Source organism: Saccoglossus kowalevskii, chromosome 8 (genome assembly GCF_978046115.1).
Source record: "Saccoglossus kowalevskii chromosome 8, keSacKowa6.1, whole genome shotgun sequence".
In the NCBI taxonomy this organism is placed as follows: Eukaryota; Metazoa; Hemichordata; class Enteropneusta; family Harrimaniidae; genus Saccoglossus; species Saccoglossus kowalevskii.
The window spans coordinates 9806338-9828062 of NC_140648.1; the positions used below are offsets into that span (position 1 = coordinate 9806338).

Sequence of the window (21725 nt, forward strand, 5' to 3'; positions counted from 1 at the left end):
GTCGGATAAACAACATATTTGCTTTAGTTTGGGGGTGGGGGGTTTTGACCTCAAAAAGTTTCCATCCTACAAAAACGATTGTATTTTTTAATGAAGACAAAAAAATCTTGGAGTATTTGTAGTTCGTTTATTTTCTATCCAACCATGGACAAAAAAAAAACAGAAAATGAAAGAAAAACACCCAAGACGAGAAAATGATTTGGTCCGAATGTAGTCTTTTTACAACCACTTGACAACCAACTGCTATGCCATACTACAGTCCGATTATCAATTTGTATTTAATGGTGACTGTAGTCTGACGCCATGGTCAATATTTATTAAGTTTCAGTGGGGGGGGGACTAAAGGAGTTTTTTTATCCTACATTGAACTTTTGTTGTTGTCCCTTAAATGCCAGTCATGTTATCAGTATTGTCTGCCAAATTATTCACTTTTTGACTTACCACTTTTGTTTCTTGGTATTACCAGTAGAATACTATTACGTCATGGAAGGAAATATTAAGCACATATTAGGCCATGCAATATGTGTTTTATAACACATTACACGTTCATACTCAGAACGTGCATAGATCGTCTGCCGTTTTCTCGATGTCTGCTAGCGGTGTCCCGATTTCTTCACAAAACGATGTAAAGACGCTTCTAGAAAACCTGATTGCGTCCTTCGTCTTCGGTGCATCTTTATTTTCTTCTAGTGTGCCAAGTTCTTATGAAAAGCTAAATCGTCCAGTCTTTCGAGGCAGACCATCGATTTCAGCGACCGAACTAGCAGACGACATATTGGAAATCACACGATCAGGTGATGAGTGACGCCATCCCCGTGATCCTGTTTTGACCAATTACAGTATAGTATTAACGAGTGAAGTTATAAATGTATCTACATTGTATGTCCTTCAGAAACTGCACAACTGGCGACAAATATTCATTCCATGGTCGTAACGCCAAAACAACCTTCCCAAATAAAAATCCTGTGATCCCTGGTTAATTTTGATCAAACTACATGTACACCCCTCGCAGTTTTGTTTGCACTGGCGGCGGCAGAGGGGGCAATCGAAAAAAATGTTGAGGGCATCGCCCCTCCCAAATCAAGCTGAAACCTTTTCTGTCAGCAAAATTTGCCCACAAAATGCAGGAAATAGCTTTTCAGAGTGTCTATATTTAAAAATTGTTAAGGGGGAGCATGCCCTGGCCTTTTAGTGAGGTCGCGCCTTCGGCGCAAGGTTGGTGAGCAGATCTGGCCCTCATGCAAATTTTCGTGCCGCCGCCTCTATTTTGTTGAGTTGGTTTCAGAAATGTTTCATATATAGCACTGTTCTGCAGCCGCTCTTTAATTGTGAAATCAAAAACCATAAACAGTTTATAAAAAGCACACAGTAAATCTAACGTACAAAATCAGAAGTCTGCGTGTTCGAATCACATCGGGGTCAGTAGTTTCTGTTTTGTAGAGTCACTCTTAATGTATGCTAATACTAGTACAATGTATATAGGGGAGAAATGTGTTAATTCTATGTCGGATTTAGCAAAGGATTGTGGGATAAAAATTGAACTCATCTAAAACCATTTATTTTTACTATTCTGATGTTTTGAGCTTATTCACTGTATTTAATTCCACGATTTGTTCAAGGAAACTATGTCATTACAAATGTATTTAGGGAAATGATATAAAAAATTTGGGAAACTCACCTTTTTCCTTTTATTACACATGAATATCTTGCACACATACTGTCACATGTCACATCGTAGTGACGAGGTGTATTAACGGTTTAAAAACATGAAGTGGGAAAAGCTGAAAACGATTTTGAACAGAACCGAAACTTCACATTTCACACGCAATGGCTTGCAAAGACAAACTATTACTGACCCGGGCAACATTTTGTATGTTCAATAATGGGTTATAGCAACATATAAGTAACAGCTATTCGCATTCAAGGAATTCGTTAGACGATATATCTATATTAATTAAATCATTATTTTAAATAGGCTTGATTGAATGGCATCCGAGTGGAATTATCATATGCTTGCTGAATAGCGCGGGAAAAAGGACTACTTTTTCTTTCGCAGAATCGCGAAAACCTAAAAAGGGTAATTTTTTAAAACTAACTTCACGAAATACATAACAATTTCCACTTGAATTAAACACACCGAAAAACAGTGTATCCTCCTGATGTTTCTCTAAAATAAGGGTGTTTTACAACAATATTCTATTTGCATACGTGTTGATTGTGCATATACTGTCTGTCATTGAAATTCAAATTAATACTGAATTCATACATCAACTGTGTTTTAAAAACTGCATATGTCACTCATCACTTCAGTCAGTAATCAATCAGTAATTAAAATGCCACTCGTTACATCAATTCTAATACATTCTGATATATATACTAAGTGAATAAATAAATAAATTTACAAATACAATATTTGTACTTCCTTTATTTGAAAAAAAAATGCGACATCGAACATACTGACTAAATTTGAAATATTTATACACATGTTGACTGACTGTGATTTAATTCTTGGGTATACATTGAGTTTCACATTTCGTGCGTAACTCCCATTCCCATTCCTCCTCTTGATTTTGTTAAGGTTGCACGCAGGTACACAAATTCGTTGACATCTTCAACAACTTCGCCATTGATGTAAATTCTGTCAACATTTCTTGCATTAATTCTCATTACTTTTGTCTTCTGGGAATTCACTTTTAGACCAACTCGTTGAGCTTCTGTAAAAATCCTGTCAGTTTTTTGTTGGATATGTTGTTTTGTAGGTAGGAGGTAATAAATTTGGAGCGAAAGTATTCAAAAATCAGTTTTTGGCTGTTGCAATGGCAGTGGTGGGCCAGGATTTTTTTCCAATCAGTAACGGTACGACCTACCTGTCAACTATTCACTTTTGAGATTTTGATGATTTGGTTCTTGGATAGTTCAGCTTCGTCGTCCTGTACTTCATTTAGTAATTCGAACTTCCCAGATTGTGTTAAAACGGAGAATTGCTTTGCCTTGGCTTAATTGTTTGCCGAGGAACGGCCGCTTAGGTACGTGCTCTGTAACTTGCAGCACATGAACCTAAAAACGTTATGTAATCAAAATCACAAGAAGTTGACTATCCCTGATACGGCTATTGCTAAATCGCCAGCTGTGAACTTTATCAGGATTCACATATAAGGTTACACATCATTCTAGCAAGGAAAAATATTGATTAATTTTGTGCAGCTTATGTAATGAAATAATTAATATTTCATTTTAGGTAGTGTATCTTTAATTTTATTTATTAAAACATGTATACATTATAACTAATTGGGGTGGGAATTGCCAAGCAAATTTATAAAATTATAAACAAATATTTTCGTAAATAACACTGACCGTGAAATACGCCCTTGAGAAGTGTTACTGACGGAATATTTTATATTGCAATTTCTTTCAATTTTAATTAGTTGTATTGCAACGCATTAGTAATAATGTAAATATATATATACTTTTCTTTATTTCATTGTTGAGACTGAGTTATATATTTGTTACGTACTATAATTTATCTATATTGGAAAACGGTTATGGGGATTATTAATTTTAATAAACAATATTCAACTATCCTTTGCAACACCAATAAGATCATAATGATAATGTAATGTAAGCATGGGTTTTATTTTGGAACTCCTGCCAGAGCAACTGTACAAACCATAAAGGCAAATTAATAGCTTCTAAGGACGGTATTCCCAGAATAGCGCAAGTTGTTAAAGAAACATGAAACTTTAATTCTCAACAACGATGAAAGGACCAGTTACTGCAAAAAAGCCCTATTCCCCGGCCCGCAAGACCCACCCAATACGAAACCCACTTAACGCGAAAGCCACTTACCGCAAAGCGGTTAGTAAATATTAACAAATAATTGTTCTCTCTAGCTCCAAACGTAACACATTAACAATGACTCCGTGGCGCAACGGTAGCGCGTCTGACTCCAGATCAGAAGGCTGCGTGTTCGAATCACGTCGGGGTCAGTGGTTACATCTTTTTTTAAATATTATATTTCTCTCGGGAATTTAACAACAAGGTTCAAGTAGATGCTGGGGAAACCATTGTTTATGTTTTGGAGACAACAGCGCCTGTTCAGCACATCTTTTATGCATTTGGTTGTATATATATTATATTGTACAATGGAACTATGAACAAAAACGAATTTATAATTTATTTAGCTGGAAATAATCTTTGCTGAAAAAACAGTTTGACTGTTATGAAGCTTATTTTCATTAATTGTTAAAAGTAAAAGGGGTATTTTCATTGGATTTTGCTTTTCACTGATTCATCCTACAGCTAAAATAAAAAACAAGTGAAAATAAAAGACCAAATTATTGTTTCCTGGTGCAACTTCCCCGTAAACCGTAGGTAAAAACAATAGAAGAAGAACTACATGTCACGAAGAAATATCGCCGAAATTGACCATGGAGTTAGAAATATTTGTACCCCCATGCTCTGAGTACTAGTAGTCTGACATGGTCGCGTGAGTTGCGCCCTCCGTCCGATGCCGTTCATCCGGCGAAGGCGCCAATCACGTCTACATGTCAGACTACTATGCTCTGAGCTCATGCTCTGAGTAAATACATAAACGGACATTAGTTATTAATATATATTCTTAATATCTTATCTATTCTATTCTATTCTATTCTATTCTATTCTATTCTATTCTATTCTATTCTATTCTATTCTATTCTATTCTATTCTATTCTATTCTGTTTTGTTTTGGTTTAATTCGACTATACCGCCAATTATGTTGTTTTTCACACGTCACATTGAACCACAGAGTAGAATTATTTTTATCTACCCCTCCTGTATGAACTGTAGTTCTTGCCAATAACCTTCGCTACCTAATTACAGAAACGAATGCTCCGATTACCAATAACCTTCATTACGTTTACCCAGAAAACACACGGTTACTCGAAGAATAACTTGGTAAATAATGTACACCTGTGTACAATGTACAGTGTACGTTGTCAATAATAAAGAATCCTGATCGAATTTTATTATCATAATTTAGATATTCATCCCGATCGAGATAAACTTGTATCCCAATCGGGATCATATTTATCCTGATTGGTGGTTAGTCCTGACTGTATCAGTAATATTAATATCATATCAGAATACGATCGATCAGTGCGGCTAATTCAATACCGGCAAAAATGAATGAAAATCTGTCGAACCGGGATAATTTCTGTTATAGATATAGAAAGAGGTTGATCTAAAAATAAATAATAACAAGTTTGTGTTTGTCGGAGTGGCGTGTTCGCACTCGTTTTGTATTCCATTGTTTCCTGTTACATCGATGTAAAGTGACAAGCAAACAGATATGTCTGTTAGGGTCCCTTACGCTCATAAGTCTCCCCAGTATATATTTTATATCTTAATTACTCACTAATTTATGACTATTACATTCACATTTTAACAGGAAGTTGTTTAACTTTATATTATGAACAGATATTGTTGGCATTTACTTATTTTTGCGAGACTCTATTTATTATTAATAACTTTTTTCGTTCTATCTCTTCACGTGCGAGAACCCCCGTCGATAATTGACTACTAGCCTGAGGAGTATGAAAAAAAGTTAATGCACAAATTTATTTTAAAAAGCAGAAAACGTTATTTAGTACTGAACTTATTCGCCATACTTGCCACAAATGATGATAAGGTCCCCGACTTGCCAAGTTCTACATCACCCGAGTTTACCAAGCTCGAGACACAAGTCTAAGTATTACTGTGAACAAATAAGCACCCCAAACCAATATTTAGCCAAATAAGTCAAGTTATTGGGTATTATTATTATTATTAAAACTTAATTCTCAATTTCTAATTTTAATTCCTAAATTTAGCTTAAAAACACATAAATCATATGAATCGATCATGATACCTTTCACCTGAAGCAGACGACCGAGGTCAAAGGTCATTTTCGGTCACCTGATTACCTCCATCACTGAGCCGAATCGTGGTTGTTCCAGGCTAAACCTTTTCCAGGATTGAGTGAGCCTGCGTTTTCTATGCAAATATAGGGGGATCGTGAACAGATATGAACTGGTATGCTTACCTACCGTGTGTTTGAGCTGGAAGACGACATAAACGAGGACAATCACTGTGTGTAACGATTTCACGGCGTGTGTCCGGCTTGGCATATGTGTGACCCCTTCCAACGCCGGCGTTCGGTTTTATAGTCAAATTACTGAAAAATACTTATTTTTTGCTTGGAATTTGTTTACACTATTTTCGCTGTAGGGGTGATTTTCTTATATTTTACATTCAAGTCACAAAAAATCGGTGAAAATAAAATACAAAACACCAAAAAATGTCTTTTCAGCGAAAATTAAAATACAGTATTTTACAGTAAATGAGAACCGCACCTGGTATAATCACAACGACGTGTATCTATGTATAAGCATGGAACTATAAACCACGTGTTTATAGTTCCATGGTATAAGCATGGAGCTAGAAATGGATGGTATGAGCATGGTTTGACTTGATCATGATATTTTACATTCAACAGCATATTTTTAAAGTTGAGAATTCATCATCAATTAATAAATAATCGAAAAAGCAAATCTTGAAATAGCATGATTTGGAAATGGTCAAATAACTGCTTGAATCATGCATGTACCAGTCCCAGTATCATATGGTTGATTCACTTGAGACCAAATTTGATATATTCAGTTTAGTGGGACATCTGTGTTGTTGGAGAGGTGATTCCATTAAAATGTCTGCATGAAGTTTATGCCCTGTTTTGCACAATTTGGTTATGACTACATAAGTTTGGTTAAACCAAATTATATAGTCTATATATTATATATACAATTTATATGGTTCAACACCTATTATTTGGATGTCTTTGCATCACTGAATCAGCCCATAGAGACACTAAAGCTAACACAATGTGTATTGAAACAAAGGGAATTTTAGATACTAGTACTTGCCTGGGGCACACAATCACTTTCTATGCTGAGAGATTATTATACAAGATATTCACAGATGAATTATTTTGACCAAAGTCAGATATTATTTCCATTGTTATATTTTTCCCAGTTTTTGTTTCATTAAGTCACTGTTTCTAATCTATGTTGGTTTAAAACACATGATGTATATTTCTATTTTTAAGGTCACACAGTATTTTTAAACATTGGGTCGAGTGTGTGGTATGACATGTTCTTGGCGAGGAACTCTTTTCACAAGCAGAGGGTAGATTAACTGAAAGGTTGAATGTCCAGAAGAGAATTGGGAAGACGAAAGAAAACAAAATAAATATATTGTGGTTATAAAAGATACTGAGGCATATCACAGTCACAAATAGTTATAATCCTGTTATTTATTTTGGTGAGTATTGTATTAATTGTAATATTCATAAAAGGTGGGATTACTGCACAATTATACTAACCATTCGGGTTACTTTAAATATGTGACATGATTAGGTTATTTAGAATTATGATTGTATCATAATTTTGTGCAAAGATATAGATATGATTTTATGAACAATTTTATCAGCTATAGTCAGCACTGATGGTTTAAACTCAGTTAATGAAGACAGTTTTCACTGTGGAGATAATATATTCAAGGTAACAAGGTGATAGGAGATGGGTAGTATATTCAAGATAACAAGGTGATAGGAGATGGGTAGTGGTTGAGAGTGTTAGTGGGTGTTCATCAGAAATGTGTAGGGCATGGGATATGTGTTTTGAAAGGACTCTCCTCCCTTCTCAACAAATAAGGCCAAATAAAACATTAAATAACATGCTTTTCAAAATGGTAGGTAGGTAGGATTTTTTTTCTATATATTTTTTCTTGGTTATAATCATGTAAACTGAGTTAATTTGAGTTGTGCAGATATGAGTGTCATAAATCATCAAAGTTTAGATTTCTTAGTTTTGCAAAGTTTTGAATTTCTGTAAAATCTCAAAATGTGGCACAATTTTCTCAAATATAACACCCAAAAAAGTTGGGCAGTAAAAATAGTGTAGGTTGGGTTTTTGGAACCACAAAATGTTTTTCTCATTGCCTAAACACAAATTTATGTTTATTTGTAGGTACATGTAACAGATTTGGTGATTTTTCCTTGTCTTTGTATTCTACAACTGAACTGCACAATGGCGACTCGGTTAAGAACCAATGCTAGATTTGTAGGAAAGAAATGTGGAGACTTTGCCAAAGAGAGCTGTACAGTTGACAATGTCAAATCCAAATTTCCCATCACACAATGGCTACCCAAATATAAACCAAAATGGCTTATATCAGATTTTATTGCTGGAATCACAGTTGGATTGACAGTATTACCGCAAGGATTGGCGTATGCAACGGTCGCTAAACTTCCACTGGAAGTAAGTTACCATAACCGTTCTATTAGTTGGACCTCTCTATAATTTCCGGTGAAATACAAGTTGTTTCGTATATTTTACATTCAACTCATCAAAAATCAGTGAAAATAAGTTCCATACAAAACAACAAAAAAAGTCTTTTCAGCAAAAATTAATTCCAGATAAAATAAAGTATTTTACAGTTTTCATTCTTGTTGTACATGTATTACCGGTACCCATCAAAATGTCTAGGACCAAAGCACTTTTAATTTTTCTCTTTTCTATCTTGATTGGCACATTATGACCATCTTGGCTTGAATTGGGCAACAGATTCTGATGTTCTGTTATTTCATTTTCAACATTTGGATGTAATATGCCTTGTAACATATCACCTGATTCATTAATACATGTACAATGAGTATCACTTTCATTCACATTATTCTGCTCCATCTGCATGGTTATTACTTTGGTTTATCACAAAATATATCCAGTGATCTTTGTATGTTGTTATATAACAGAAATTAAATATGGCAGATAATGAAATGTGCTGAATTGTGGGTAGAAGTGCAATATATGCTTGCATGCACCTCTACCTCATATATGCTTCTACCAGGGAAAATATGCCATATGCACTTGTTGTGTTTCACTCTATGCTTACTAGTAATTGTTGTTCTTTATTTTACACACAGTATGGTCTGTATACTGCCTTCATGGGTTCCTTTGTGTATTGTTTCATGGGTACAGCCAAAGATGTTACGTTAGGTCCTACAGTTGTCATGGGCTTACTTGTGGCAACCTTTAGTGGTGAAACTGACAGACAAGATGGCTTACATAATCCGGTGTATGCTATAGTCATAACATTTTTCTGTGGACTTGTCCAGATAGCGATGGGAATCTTTCACCTAGGTTAGTTTTGTCTGTAGGAGTTTTTGTATCAGTGTGTGTGTGTGTGTCAGCAGAGGGAGGGGGGGGGTGTTTTTTTTTTCATTTCACAGCTGTTTTTTTATGGGCTGGATTTTGTGTTTTCATGCAATAACAAAATATTATGGAAATAAAATATGAACATCAGTTTCATTTCAATCAAAATAGTCTTCATTCTCATAGTTATCAATCATGCAATACAAAATTTCTTGCTTATTTTCATACCCTTGCATTCTATTTCTTAAAGGATTTTTGGTGAATTTTATATCACATCCAGTCATCACAGCTTTCACCTCAGCTGCTGCTGTTATTATTGGTGTTGGTCAGTTACGTCATATATTTGGCATTCCTAAATTTCAAACAACTAATGTTATAGAGACTCTTTATAAAACAGCATATAGGCTTCCCCATTCAAGGTATGTACACCATTCTGTCACCATAGTGTCTTGGTTTTCATACTTTAACTTTAATACTGAAAATTTGGAGGTGGTTTGTCTGCAGCACGGGTTAGAACGATAGAGATGAGCCAAAAATAATATTACTGTTATAGCATCCTCATGATTTGGTTTACTCAGTATGCTTTTGGCGCTTCAAAAATTGCTTGTTAATTTGTGTTTGATCATGCTTTTATTTGATTTTTTCAACAAGGTTTTAATTCAAAAATAACTTGTGTCATACTGGCGTGTACAATGATCAGAAACATGAATTTTTTCGCTTCTACCGGTATGCATTACTGGTAGTTATTACAGCACCCTCAGAGTTGAGTTTATTCAGAATGTAGTCTTTTGTTTTTTATCAATCTATACCGGTAGTCATGTAGCATTATACAGTTATAAAAGTTATATAAGAATATGCCAAAATTAACAACTTATCATGAAATGTTAATTATATTATGACATTATATCTATATGTTAATTTTTCAGGTGGCAAGATGTACTCATGGGATTTACTTGTTTTGTTTTACTTGTAATTATAAAGGTAAAGTAAAATTAGTTTTATATATGGGGGGGAGGGTATCTGCTTTGTCTTCAGTAACTATGCAGTGATTATTAGGTTTGTCTGTATTCATAATTAAAGAGAACTTTATATAGCAACTACGACACTGCAATAGATTTACTCAGGACAACAAGTGGAAACAAGTGACCCTCAGTCGTGATGTTATTAAAATATTTTTTGACCTTATGTCACCAGCCTATAATTTTAGATACTGCATCATTTTTTTTTTTATTATTTTTTTTACTGCATCATATTTCCCTATCCACTAATGGTAAAATGTTCTAAAACTGACAAAATGTCAAATATAATACAACCTTCATTTTTTTCAAAAGGTTTGGTGACATTTTATTAAGTCAACATCCTTATATTGACTGAACGAACAATTTATTGCAGTGTAGATAAAATCTGGCTGCAAATATCCATGAGTAGACTTCTGCTGCCATGAATCATGTGTTTGCTCTTTCTATGTGTTGTCAGCTGAGAATGAATTCAAGAATTGTTTTATCATTGCTAGGAATGTTGTTGTGTTCGAGTTGTATCTTTGTCTTGTTTATGATTCTAGCTCAGATGAAAATACAATAACTTGTAAATAATTTATTTATTCATCCTTCAGAATGTAAAAGATAAATTTTCAGTCAAAAAACCACAAAATGCTGCACAAACAGTTTTATATAAAGCAGTGTGGCTGATAGGAACTGGTAAGTTATACTGTGAAATACTTCATTTTAACTGGAATTAATTTTCACTGAAAAGACTTTTTGGGTGTTTGTATGGAATTTATTTTCACTGATTTTCACTGATTTTTGGTGAGTTAAATGTATAATATAGGAAAAAAGGTATATTCGCTGAATTTTATTTTCACTGAATCATTACTTCAGGGAAAATAGCGAAAATTAATTACAAGCAAAAATCAAATATTTTACAGTATCAATATATGCAACTTAGATGAGATAATAATCTCAATATCAATCAAATCAAATCACAGAACACACTAGGTGCTTGGGAAGATGTATAAAGAGAAATAAGTGAAATTATCACCATATTCAAAAATGTGAAACATATGTGACACATACTTTGAGAAACGTTTTTCCCAGACTCACCATTTGCATATTTAAAATTTTTTAAGAATGTACATTTGTCTTGTGATGCATGATCATCTCATGCTTCAATATTTTTGCAATAATTTTATTCGATATCTGCAATCTGCAGCATAAGCCTGTACTTACATTTGAATTCACAGCAAGAAACGCAATTATGGTAATTTTGGCAGCAAGTGTGGCTTATGGATTTCATATTAATGGGAATACCACAGTTTTTGTTCTTGTTGGGCATGTGCCTGCTGGTCTGCCTCCATTCCAACCACCTATACCTCCATATTTACGACACATGCCTCTAATGGAACATGTCAACTTAAATATGAGCATAGTGATAAATGAAACAGTGGTAGTTCAAAATGATACTGTTGGATATTCACAAGCAACTTTGGCTGACAGTAGCAGAGAATATGTACCCCTTGCAGAAATCATGACGGTTAGTTATCATTTAAATTTTGGTTTACTTGTTCACTCATCTCATGCACCCAAGCATTACTTAGTATTAATAATTAATTCATCTTTTAATTATTTATTCATTTGTTAGTTTGTTCATTTCTGTGACAGGAAATTGGTTTGGGATTGATCATCATTCCAATAATCAGCTTTCTGGAGAGCATTGCTTGTGCCAAAGCATTTGGTAGGTAAACGTGATGATATAATATGTTGAGTCAAATTTGATTACATTTGATCTTCATTCATAGAATAAAACATTACTGTAGATATACAGAATAAGTGCAGTAACAGAGGTCCATGGTTACAGTGGTTGTTGCTAAGGCTAAGATTTGACCATATTATTATGATATACATGTACATGTACATGTATAGTGGTTATGGGAGTTAGAGTTACAAGATGTGACATTGATCTATATAGACTTTGAGGATCAATGTACCAGTGGTTATGACACATATATTTACATTCCTTTTATGATCCAATTCAAGATGGCTAACTGGCATCCATTTTTTGTGCAAAAAATCTAAATCGATCATACATGTACCTCTGCCTTTAATAGATAGATGTTGTTTATATTGAACATTGGAACAACAATTTTCAAGATCGAGAACCTTATTAACTGAAATGATTTGTATAATGGAAAACACTGCAAAAATCTTGCATTCCAAATATGATATTATAATGAACACTTACTGGGACTATGTCATTACAAATCTATTTTAAATTTCAGCACGAAAAAACAATTATCGAGTATATCCGAACCAAGAATTGTTAGCATTAGGTATGTAAGCAAAATTTATCTACCAGTCTGTGTGTATCTCAAGAACATTTCAGAATAAATTTGTTGCATATTTGTATTGCATATTAATACAGTAATATCTTGAAAGTTGATGTCAATTTGAATTCTCAATTGTATATTAATTCAGCGACTTAAAAATAATTGAAATATTTTTCAATATATGCCTTATGTTATTTTCCAAAGTGCATACACATTTTTTTTATTTTGTTTACCTTTAATTTGTACTATGAAATATTGCACTCATGTGACTTATTATGTGAAATCATTGATGGTTTGAATTGCAGGTAATATGCAATAAACATACATTTTTCAATAATTTTCAGTGCGTCTGAATGTTGGTGATCATTTTGGTCTCCAATTTTAATTATGCATTCACATTCCATTAGATATCATTTGAATAGTGTTAAAATTGCGTGGGTTTTTTCTGTTAGCAGTATATCTAGGCCAATCAATTATTCCTACAATATTTGCATGTTCATACCATCAAATATTTCACATAGTCACAAGAACCCAAAGAACCTTTATGAATGATCTCAAGGTGCAGACATTTAAAATAATTGATTAAATAAACAAGCAATGTTTCACCAAACATTCATTGGATTGTAAGATTTTGTGATATACAGTGTACCAGTATTTGGTATGTGTGTCTATGGTCAATATCCTGGTTATACAATGTACTGTCAACATATTTTATATGTTCAACTGCTAAGGGTACAGTGACTCTTTATTTATGTACTGTTTATCATTTCTCCTAATCAATTAGGGTAAATTATTGGTTTATACTTATATGTCAGTCATTACAATCTCATTACAGGAACCACCAATGTTATGGGTTCCTTTGTGTCTGCATACCCTGTTACAGGCAGTTTTACAAGGTGAGGCTATAACTGGTTACATATATTTCTCTCATGCAACATGTGACAGCTCCTCAATCGGCCATTCCAGTTTATATCTGCACCCCCCTGTTGATGAGGTCGGATTTCCAGCACTGTATGATGGGGAAAATACCCCGGAATTCCAACTGTATATGGAGAAACAGAATCTGGAAATTCAGACAAGTATGGAAAAAAAATCCTGGAAATCCAGGCAGTTATGGCTACTAAATAAAATGTGGCCTAGTTTATCTCGCCACATACCGGTTGATGAGGTTCGATTTCCAACAGTATGACTAAAAAAAATGACTGTATATGGTAAAAAAATTGGGCCAGTATGAAATAGTTATTACTGAAATTAGATAAGGATGGTGGCACGAATGAGCTCATCAATACCGTGAATCAGGACTAGTTTGGATTTCCATTATCAAATATAAAATTGTGAACTTAGTAAATTAGCATATGAGAGTTATATTTGGAAATCCTACTCTGTATGGTGGCACAAAGGAACTCACCAACACCATAAGTAGGAACTATAGTTTTGGATCTCCATCACTGTATGGTGAATGGTGATTTGGAAATAAAACTTTGTATGACACCCATGGAAATTATATCCTGTATGAAGTAAACACACACGCTCATCAACGGGGGGGGGGGGGGGGTGCAGATATAAACTGGAATGGCCCAATGTAGCAGATGTGAATACTGACTCCATTCATATTTCGATTGATATATAAATATATATGCAGTGAATTAATCTAGCACTAGGTGTATTATGGTTTACAGTTACTGTAAAATACTTAATTTTAGCTGGAATTGATTTTCACAGAAAAGACTTTTTGGGTGTTTTGTATGGAATTTATTTTCACTGAATCATTCCTTCAGCAAAAATAGCGAAAACTAATTCCAAGCAAAAAGTATTCTACAGTATATTGATACCATGATTTTCTTCTGTATTGTATTTCTTCTGTTCTTATAATTGTGATATAAATATTTAATTTTTAATAGTGGTATTAATGCATGCTGTTGAACAAATTCACTGTTTTCTCAAAATAGTATTTATTCCTTGATGTAACTAAATTACACTAATACACATATGTTTTATTGTACACACCAACCCAATCAGCACATATAATATGTATGTGTACCGTGGAAACGTTTAGTTCAGAATCAAGTTATCAGTTATGCACAGTCAAACAGCAGTATAAAAAATGACATGTTTTCATCTTTATTTTATCTTTAACACAACAAATGTGATAAATACAATGAGACAGTTTGACATGTATTTAGTATTGTAGCCAATCTAGTAACAATGTTTTATTGGCTATATCAGTATATATATATATATCCATATAATACAATGCTCAGTGTGAAGGTGATATACAATACTTATTACCTTCGATTGTAGATGCAATATAAAAGTGAGGTGTATTGTAGGTGACTTTCAGTATGGGAGTAATTAGCCCAAACATGGATAAATATAATCAAAACTGAAACCTGACTGTATAATCCTATTGCTCTTGGTTATATTAAAAACATACTTTGATCTATCTCTCAAATTAACTACAATTTTTCCATAAATTGTGAGTAGAACTCCAAAGTGAGTAAAATGTCCGTCGTTTAATTCCAGGTCAGCTGTAAATAGTCAGAGTGGTGTAAAGACACAATTAGGGGGTATATTTACTGGATGTTTGGCATTACTGTCATTGGCTGTGTTTACTCCTCTATTTTATTTCATTCCAAAGTCGGCTTTAGCTGCTGTTATTATTTATGCTATTTCTCAAATGTTTGACTATGCAACAGTTAGAAAAATATGGAAGATAAACAGTAAGTGATGAAATTATTAATTATTATGAAATTATTATGAATTGTGTTTTGTATCACGTTTATGCGATATTTTCTAGCACACTGTTATGTGGTATGGCAATGTAGATAACTGAGTTTAAATAATTGTTTGATATTGCATATTAAAAAAACATCAGGGTATGGTTGATCATTGAAAACAGTAGACTTGTTCTATGAAAAATCATATCATAGTGTTTCCATTAAAGTTGTTTCTTATTTTAATTTGAAGGCCTTTGAAAATGTGTCAATTTGCTACACCAACCAATTAAAACAATCACGGCGTTCGCGAGAAATCACGTTTTCTTTCTTGCGAAAAATGATGCTAAGAGCCTGTCATTTTTAGTCTCGAAACTATATGGAATGCACTAAATGTATTGTCAGCACTTGTACTTGAAAAAATACTCAAAGTTATTTACAAAATTTACATCTTGTATATATATATATATATATATATATATATATATATATATAACTAAAATTTAATTAATTTTCATTTTTTGTCTTAAAGAGATAGATTTATTGCCTTGGCTTGGGACTTTTATCGGTTCTTTGGTGCAAGGTGTTGAGATTGGTATTATAATTGGTATTGGTGTAGATATATGTATGCTATTGTATAAACAGGCTAAACCTGATATGAAGGTGAGATCATTTATTATATTTTAGATGATCAAATTAATTAAAACACTTTTAATAGTACATTGTGCAATTATTAAGAGGTAAACATATTTTATATGTAAGATACATAATTGCAGGTGAAAGAAAAAGAAGTGACTGTAATCGAGATTGAAGCTGGTGTATATTTTCCCGCCGTTGAACATGTCACAGATACTGTTAAAGGTGAATGTATTGAAGGAGAGCATGCCAAATCAGCTGTTGTTGATGCCTCACGAGTCGCTCATATTGATTATACATCTATTCTTGTAAGTATATTACCATGGTAACACCTGAAATTGAAGCTTCTATGTAACCTGCAAAAAGTGACCATTTTTCCATTTTTATCAATTATTGCATCTAGCTTGATCCACATCCACATAATTTCTAACAGTGAATGTGCATTGTTAACGTACACAGTTTTAAATGTAAATTTATGTTTGCCGTGGTAATTATGGGTTGACATTTAGTTTAATACAACGTAATAGGTCACTTGTAGACTAGGTTCTTAATCAGGTAAAAGTTAAAAAGGCATCACTCCAACAAGATGATTGCATGAATTTATAATAACAGCTGTAGTGCACACATGTGAGTATTTTTTTGTTGGTCATTGAATCAGCATGGGTTGAAAGGGTATGATCAAATAACCATAGTAGATATAATTATTATATACCGGTAATATAGTTATAGTTAGATATAGTAGTTATTGATATCCAGACGTGGCATTGTTATTTAATCAATGTACAAAGAAAACATCAAAACATGTTGGAAGAACTTCTTGTATGATTCACCGACTGAAAAAAAACAGTCACATAGTTAGATAAAAGCGCCAACAGAAGCAGTTTTAAAAAAAACAAATGTTAACCATCTTGATGCAAGCATCCTTTGGATGTAATGAAACCATCACTAACTATATACCTATTCATAATTCTGTTTCTCTATTGCCTTGTGTTGTTATTGTGTTACTTATTGTATAAGTTATACTTGCTATTTATTGTTTGTTTATAATCGAAATCCGTTTAGCAGGTTTCTCATTTCATATTATAGCATTGCCAGGCATTACTAAATTTGAATTATCATCTTGGTATCCAATTGTTTGTGGTACAGATTAATTGTGACCCATTAAGATAATAAATCGTTTGTTCATACAATTTATTTCATTTATTTGATGTAATGGTATGTAGTTTACAAAGTGAACAGGAAAACTGCAGCCAGATGGACCACTAATTTAACTGTTCACTAGTAAACTATGTACTTGCTTATCAACATATCAACAAGACTAGTGTTGCAATATTGTAATGCACGTCATTGTTATTACTCAGATATATTATTGTTTTGCAGGCAATAAAAGAATTATTTGTAGAATTCTCACAACACGAGGTTAAGTTGGCATTAGCTGGCCTAAAACCTGAACTGCTATCAATTTTACACAGGGAAAATATCACAGATTTTGAACATTATGACACTGAGAAGGAAGCTGTACAATATCTGAAAGGTAGGAAATTACATGCATAAATTAAAGAAATTAAGGACTAAATTTGGACAGCATTTGTTATTTTACATTAAGCATTTTAAAATGCTAAATTAACATTAACAAATGTTTGATAAATTGGCAAGGACTAACTTTCTTGTTCATCACTGATACCTGCCTTAAAAGCTTTTGTGTAATTGTTATTGCCGAGAAAGTCACAAGGATTGGTCACTGGGTTAAAACATTTCTGTGGCTTTTCATCTAGTGATATCTATTGTAGTTACTGCGAGCCAAAAGCAATTTCGACAATTTCTGTAGCGCATAAATCTTATTATAGATTAGGCGATGAAAACGATAGAATTTATCTATTTATAAAAACCTTTGAAAAAGTATCTGAATGTTTTATGGATGTAATAATATTTGGAAAATGTGCATAATATTTACGTCATTTAAACACTTTCTATTATTTACATGTACAGAAATGAAATCATTTCACTGAATGCAAACAATCATACAGACACAAGTCTGTAAAATGTTTTTCATTTGCATTTTCGGCTGCTATATGTTACATGTACTAATTAATATATTTCATTAATTATTAATATAAGCGTGTGTATAATAATTTGTTTCATAGACAAATCGCGTATTATGCCCTCGGATATTAATAAATCGCATTTGCCATGATAGGACCTCAATTCCATTAGTTGATTTTGTGATAACTCTCTATTTTTAAAACAAATATGTTAAAAGTTCATCATAGTTAATCTCATCAGCTATGAAGTGCAACACAAATGTGTGCATGTTTGTGTGTAACTTATTTCAGTGTATAAAGTTATATTGCCAGAAAATTACATCCAAAAATCACATATTTTACTCACAGTATATTAACCAAATCTGTAATAACACGATAGTGTCATTTTCATATCAATAAGCTGTTTTACTATTATATATTATTTGTTAAAATTGTTTATGCAGTTGATGACAAATTAGGTTTTTTGTAATATACAGAAAACTTGCCCGATGCTACACATGTGCCGTTTTCAATAGGAAATTCCAAACATATAGAGGAGACAAACCAAGAAGAAGATAATGATAATGTAAAATGAAGTGTAATGGAACAGTAAATAATGCGTGAACTGTCATGGAATCGTGTCATGTAGAATTGTAGTCAAGTGTTGTAGTCTCCATGATTTCACAGTTTGTGAATTGGGAATATTTAAAAGTATATGTATGCTACATATATATCCAGTAATATATTGTCAAGTGATCGCACTGATACAGTTGGTTTAATTATCATATACAAAATCAAGGATTTTTAAGATGATGGTGGTGTGATATGTGGGAACTACGAAATGATCACAAAACAAAAGTACATTTGCAGAAATGGTTAGTGTTCATTTATTTCGTTCAGGCTGTTTTTTGCAAATATATTATGTGCGTTTTAGTTTTTGGTGTAATCTTGTTCATTGTTGTAAATGCAATTGAACATTTCCAAACTGCAATGAGTGATGTGCTCAAGGATCTTGCACAAGATTGTGAGAACGTCGTCACATATGTTGTTAACTGTCGTTCAATTTCTTTGTTACCGCTTTTTCCTCATTTGTATAATCATATTAGCCCCAATATTACTGTCAATCGACATGGTTTTATTAAAAACAGATCAACCTCCACTAATCTGATGGAATACACTGACTTTTATCTGCTATTATTAACAAAAAGCAACAGGTCGATTCCATATATACTGATTCCAGTAAGGCTTTCGACACTGTGTGCCATCCACTGCTACTCCACAAGGTCTTTAAACTTGGTATTTGTGGTAGTTTACATTTCATTGGTTATCATTCTATCTAAGTCATGGCAGCAGAAAGTAGTTATGGGTGGTTACGTGTCTAAATGGTTTCTCTCGGATCAATGATTATTTATACTTACAATTCTTTGAGAATCACACAATTCTAATGGAAAAAAAAATAATTTTATTATATTTTCGCCCTCATCAACAAATTTGCCTCATAAAAACTCGAGAAACAAGGAATAAAAAAAGTCTGGCCTTATTTGTTATGTATATTAATGACATCACTCACCTTGATATCTCTGCCAATCTTAGTCTTTACGCTGATGATACCAAGCTTTATAGGTCTATTACATCTCCAACAGACAGTCACATTTTGCAAACTGATCCTAATAAGTTTGTAGACTGTTGCATTGTAGTATTTCATGTTATCCTATTTATTGCAAATTTTTAACATTCCTCTTTTATTTAACAGGAGAACTATTCTTGATCTTCTCTTTTTATACACAATTGTTGATTCTTCTTATGACAGCCCTGATATTCTTGCCAATATTTATTTTTATGTTCCAAATACTTGTTTGAGACGCAAACCATTTTTTAAGCCTGACTGTGGAGCAGTCAACTTCACGAAGCATTCGTCACTTTTAAGGTGTATGACATTATTTAATGGCTTTTCATTTAAATGTAATATTGATATTTTTTCATTTTTGTATAGTTTTAAATCAGTACTGTATAATTATTTTATTTTGTTACTTTGTCATTTTGATGTATATCTTCTTATTCTTGTATTTGTATTGTATTTGTATTTGTATTTGTATTTGTATTTGTATTTGTATTTGTATTTGTATTTGTATTTGTATTTGTATTTGTATTCTTTATGTTTTGTTTATTTTTTCCAGTTCTGTTAATGGGTTTGCCTGTTGAACTGTGAATTGAATAAATAAATATCACTGTGATCTTTGATATCAAAGTTGCATAACTTTATCTTATAAATCTTTGATAATATTGAATGTACCATCCTTGAAGGATTTATATAACTATATTACATATAAGTTTACGTTTTAGATGGGCCTAATTGGAATATTGGGTCTTCTTTTGATTAACTGACGATTTTGCCAAAACAATTGAATACAAGCGTCCTAAAACGATGTTTTCGGGAAAGCTTCTCAGGGTTTAATATTGTATGCAATTATGAATCAAAACACCAGTAAGTGCCATACTTCTATAAATCTGAATCAATAGAATGTAATAATTTATTTTTCCTAATAATAATAATGACTTGTAGTTTTTTAAGTTGTAGAAATAAAAATATAAATCTTTGTATCCAACTTAACTTGCAACGTACAAACTTCATTGAATAGATACTTTGATGATCTTGTATCCTTATGACACCACTGTCACGTTATTCTAAACTTCTTTTGAAGATAAATTCCCTTGCCGAATGAGACATTTTCACTTTTCTTTGCCTGTTTGGCCTACCCATTGGCTATGTAGTTCACATTTGGAAGAAATCGCAGTTGGCTAATATATGTTCAGGGCAATGACGCAGTTTTTGTGTTTGTATGTATATTTCGTAGAGTTCATGAAGTTTAAAAGGGAAAATAGCTACCATTTTCTAACTTTAAATGTGTTTGACCAGTGAAATATATTTAGATTTTCGGGACAAAGAGGCAGGGACAAGGAAGGGCATTGTCATAATTTTCATAGGGCAATATTGGATGTATATTGCTAAAATGGGTTATATTGAGAGCGTTTTGCTTTTTAAAAAAGTTTATAAAAGCCGACCGTGACAAACATTTATTTCACATATGATGTTAATGTATATTTTATGTTATCTTAATGAGGTATTTGTATATTTTTGTTTAATACAAAGGCGAATTGGTATACTTTATTACAGATCAAGTACACAATATGAAGGCTTGATGACACGCTGCTTATTAGCAAAACAGAACGAAGTTGGACAATTTTTAACTACCCTATATATTCAATGATATTATACCACATGTACTCTAAAGTAACAAATCACATTGCAATCACATAGTTGCTTATACTACTTTTTCTCGGGCAGATTTTAAAAGGTTCATGCAGCATACTAAGCATATAGTTGATTTAAACATACAATCATTGCAATGTAATTGTTTGTGTCTTCTTGAAAGTCAATTAGATACAAATTACGAGCATATCACAAAATTGGTTCCTGCAACCACGGCAATATTAGTCTGTTATGTATATACTGGATCACTGAACATTAAGCGAGACTAATTCGTGATGCAATTTATATCTCAAAACATATTGACAATGGCTAACAACAGATTATAATCTTAATGATATTGATTTGTTATACATTTTAAAATTGCAATTGATATCGTTTTAGTATAAAACAAGATTGTATTCACAATATATTCAATTTATCTTCCCACAATGCAGTGCGATGCAACAAGTAACATACATTGTAGATTAAACATTTCAATTCGTCTTGGATTATACGAAATGACGCCATGCAAAGAGGACGTTTGTCGTATACTTC

At 32.8% G+C, this 21725-nt stretch overlaps 1 protein-coding gene, 1 long non-coding RNA gene and 1 other non-coding gene across 3 annotated transcripts; all 3 read left to right on the forward strand.

The window, feature by feature from the left end:
* The first annotated feature begins 3914 nt into the window (after positions 1 to 3914).
* On the forward strand, positions 3915 to 3986 carry TRNAW-CCA (transfer RNA tryptophan (anticodon CCA)). Its single transcript has one exon. It is a non-coding gene; the product is annotated as a tRNA-Trp (tRNA).
* A 1952-nt stretch (positions 3987 to 5938) lies between these two features.
* On the forward strand, positions 5939 to 7243 carry LOC144344816 (uncharacterized). Its single transcript, XR_013419269.2, has 2 exons — positions 5939 to 6051; positions 7121 to 7243. It is a non-coding gene; the product is annotated as an uncharacterized LOC144344816 (long non-coding RNA).
* An 859-nt stretch (positions 7244 to 8102) lies between these two features.
* On the forward strand, positions 8103 to 20191 carry LOC102801694 (sodium-independent sulfate anion transporter-like). Its single transcript, XM_078006622.2, has 14 exons — positions 8103 to 8333; positions 8999 to 9215; positions 9478 to 9646; positions 10154 to 10208; positions 10840 to 10924; positions 11467 to 11756; positions 11885 to 11957; positions 12502 to 12552; positions 13385 to 13445; positions 15073 to 15269; positions 15796 to 15926; positions 16040 to 16207; positions 17280 to 17433; positions 18418 to 20191. The coding sequence occupies exons 1-14, from the start codon at positions 8103 to 8105 to the stop codon at positions 18513 to 18515; spliced, it is 1980 nt and encodes a 659-aa protein (XP_077862748.2). The 3' UTR covers positions 18516 to 20191.
* Positions 20192 to 21725: the final 1534 nt, after the last annotated feature.

What these genes read in the sequence shown, in the direction of transcription:
- LOC102801694 (XM_078006622.2), top strand. Translation starts at nt 8,103, where the DNA reads ATGGCGACTCGGTTAAGAACCAATGCTAGATTTGTAGGAAAGAAATGT. An exon ending in TCGCTAAACTTCCACTGGAA is followed by an intron (nt 8,334 to 8,998) that starts GTAAGTTACCAT and finishes TTTTACACACAG; the next exon opens with TATGGTCTGTATACTGCCTT. An exon ending in CCCTTGCAGAAATCATGACG is followed by an intron (nt 11,757 to 11,884) that starts GTTAGTTATCAT and finishes TTTCTGTGACAG; the next exon opens with GAAATTGGTTTGGGATTGAT.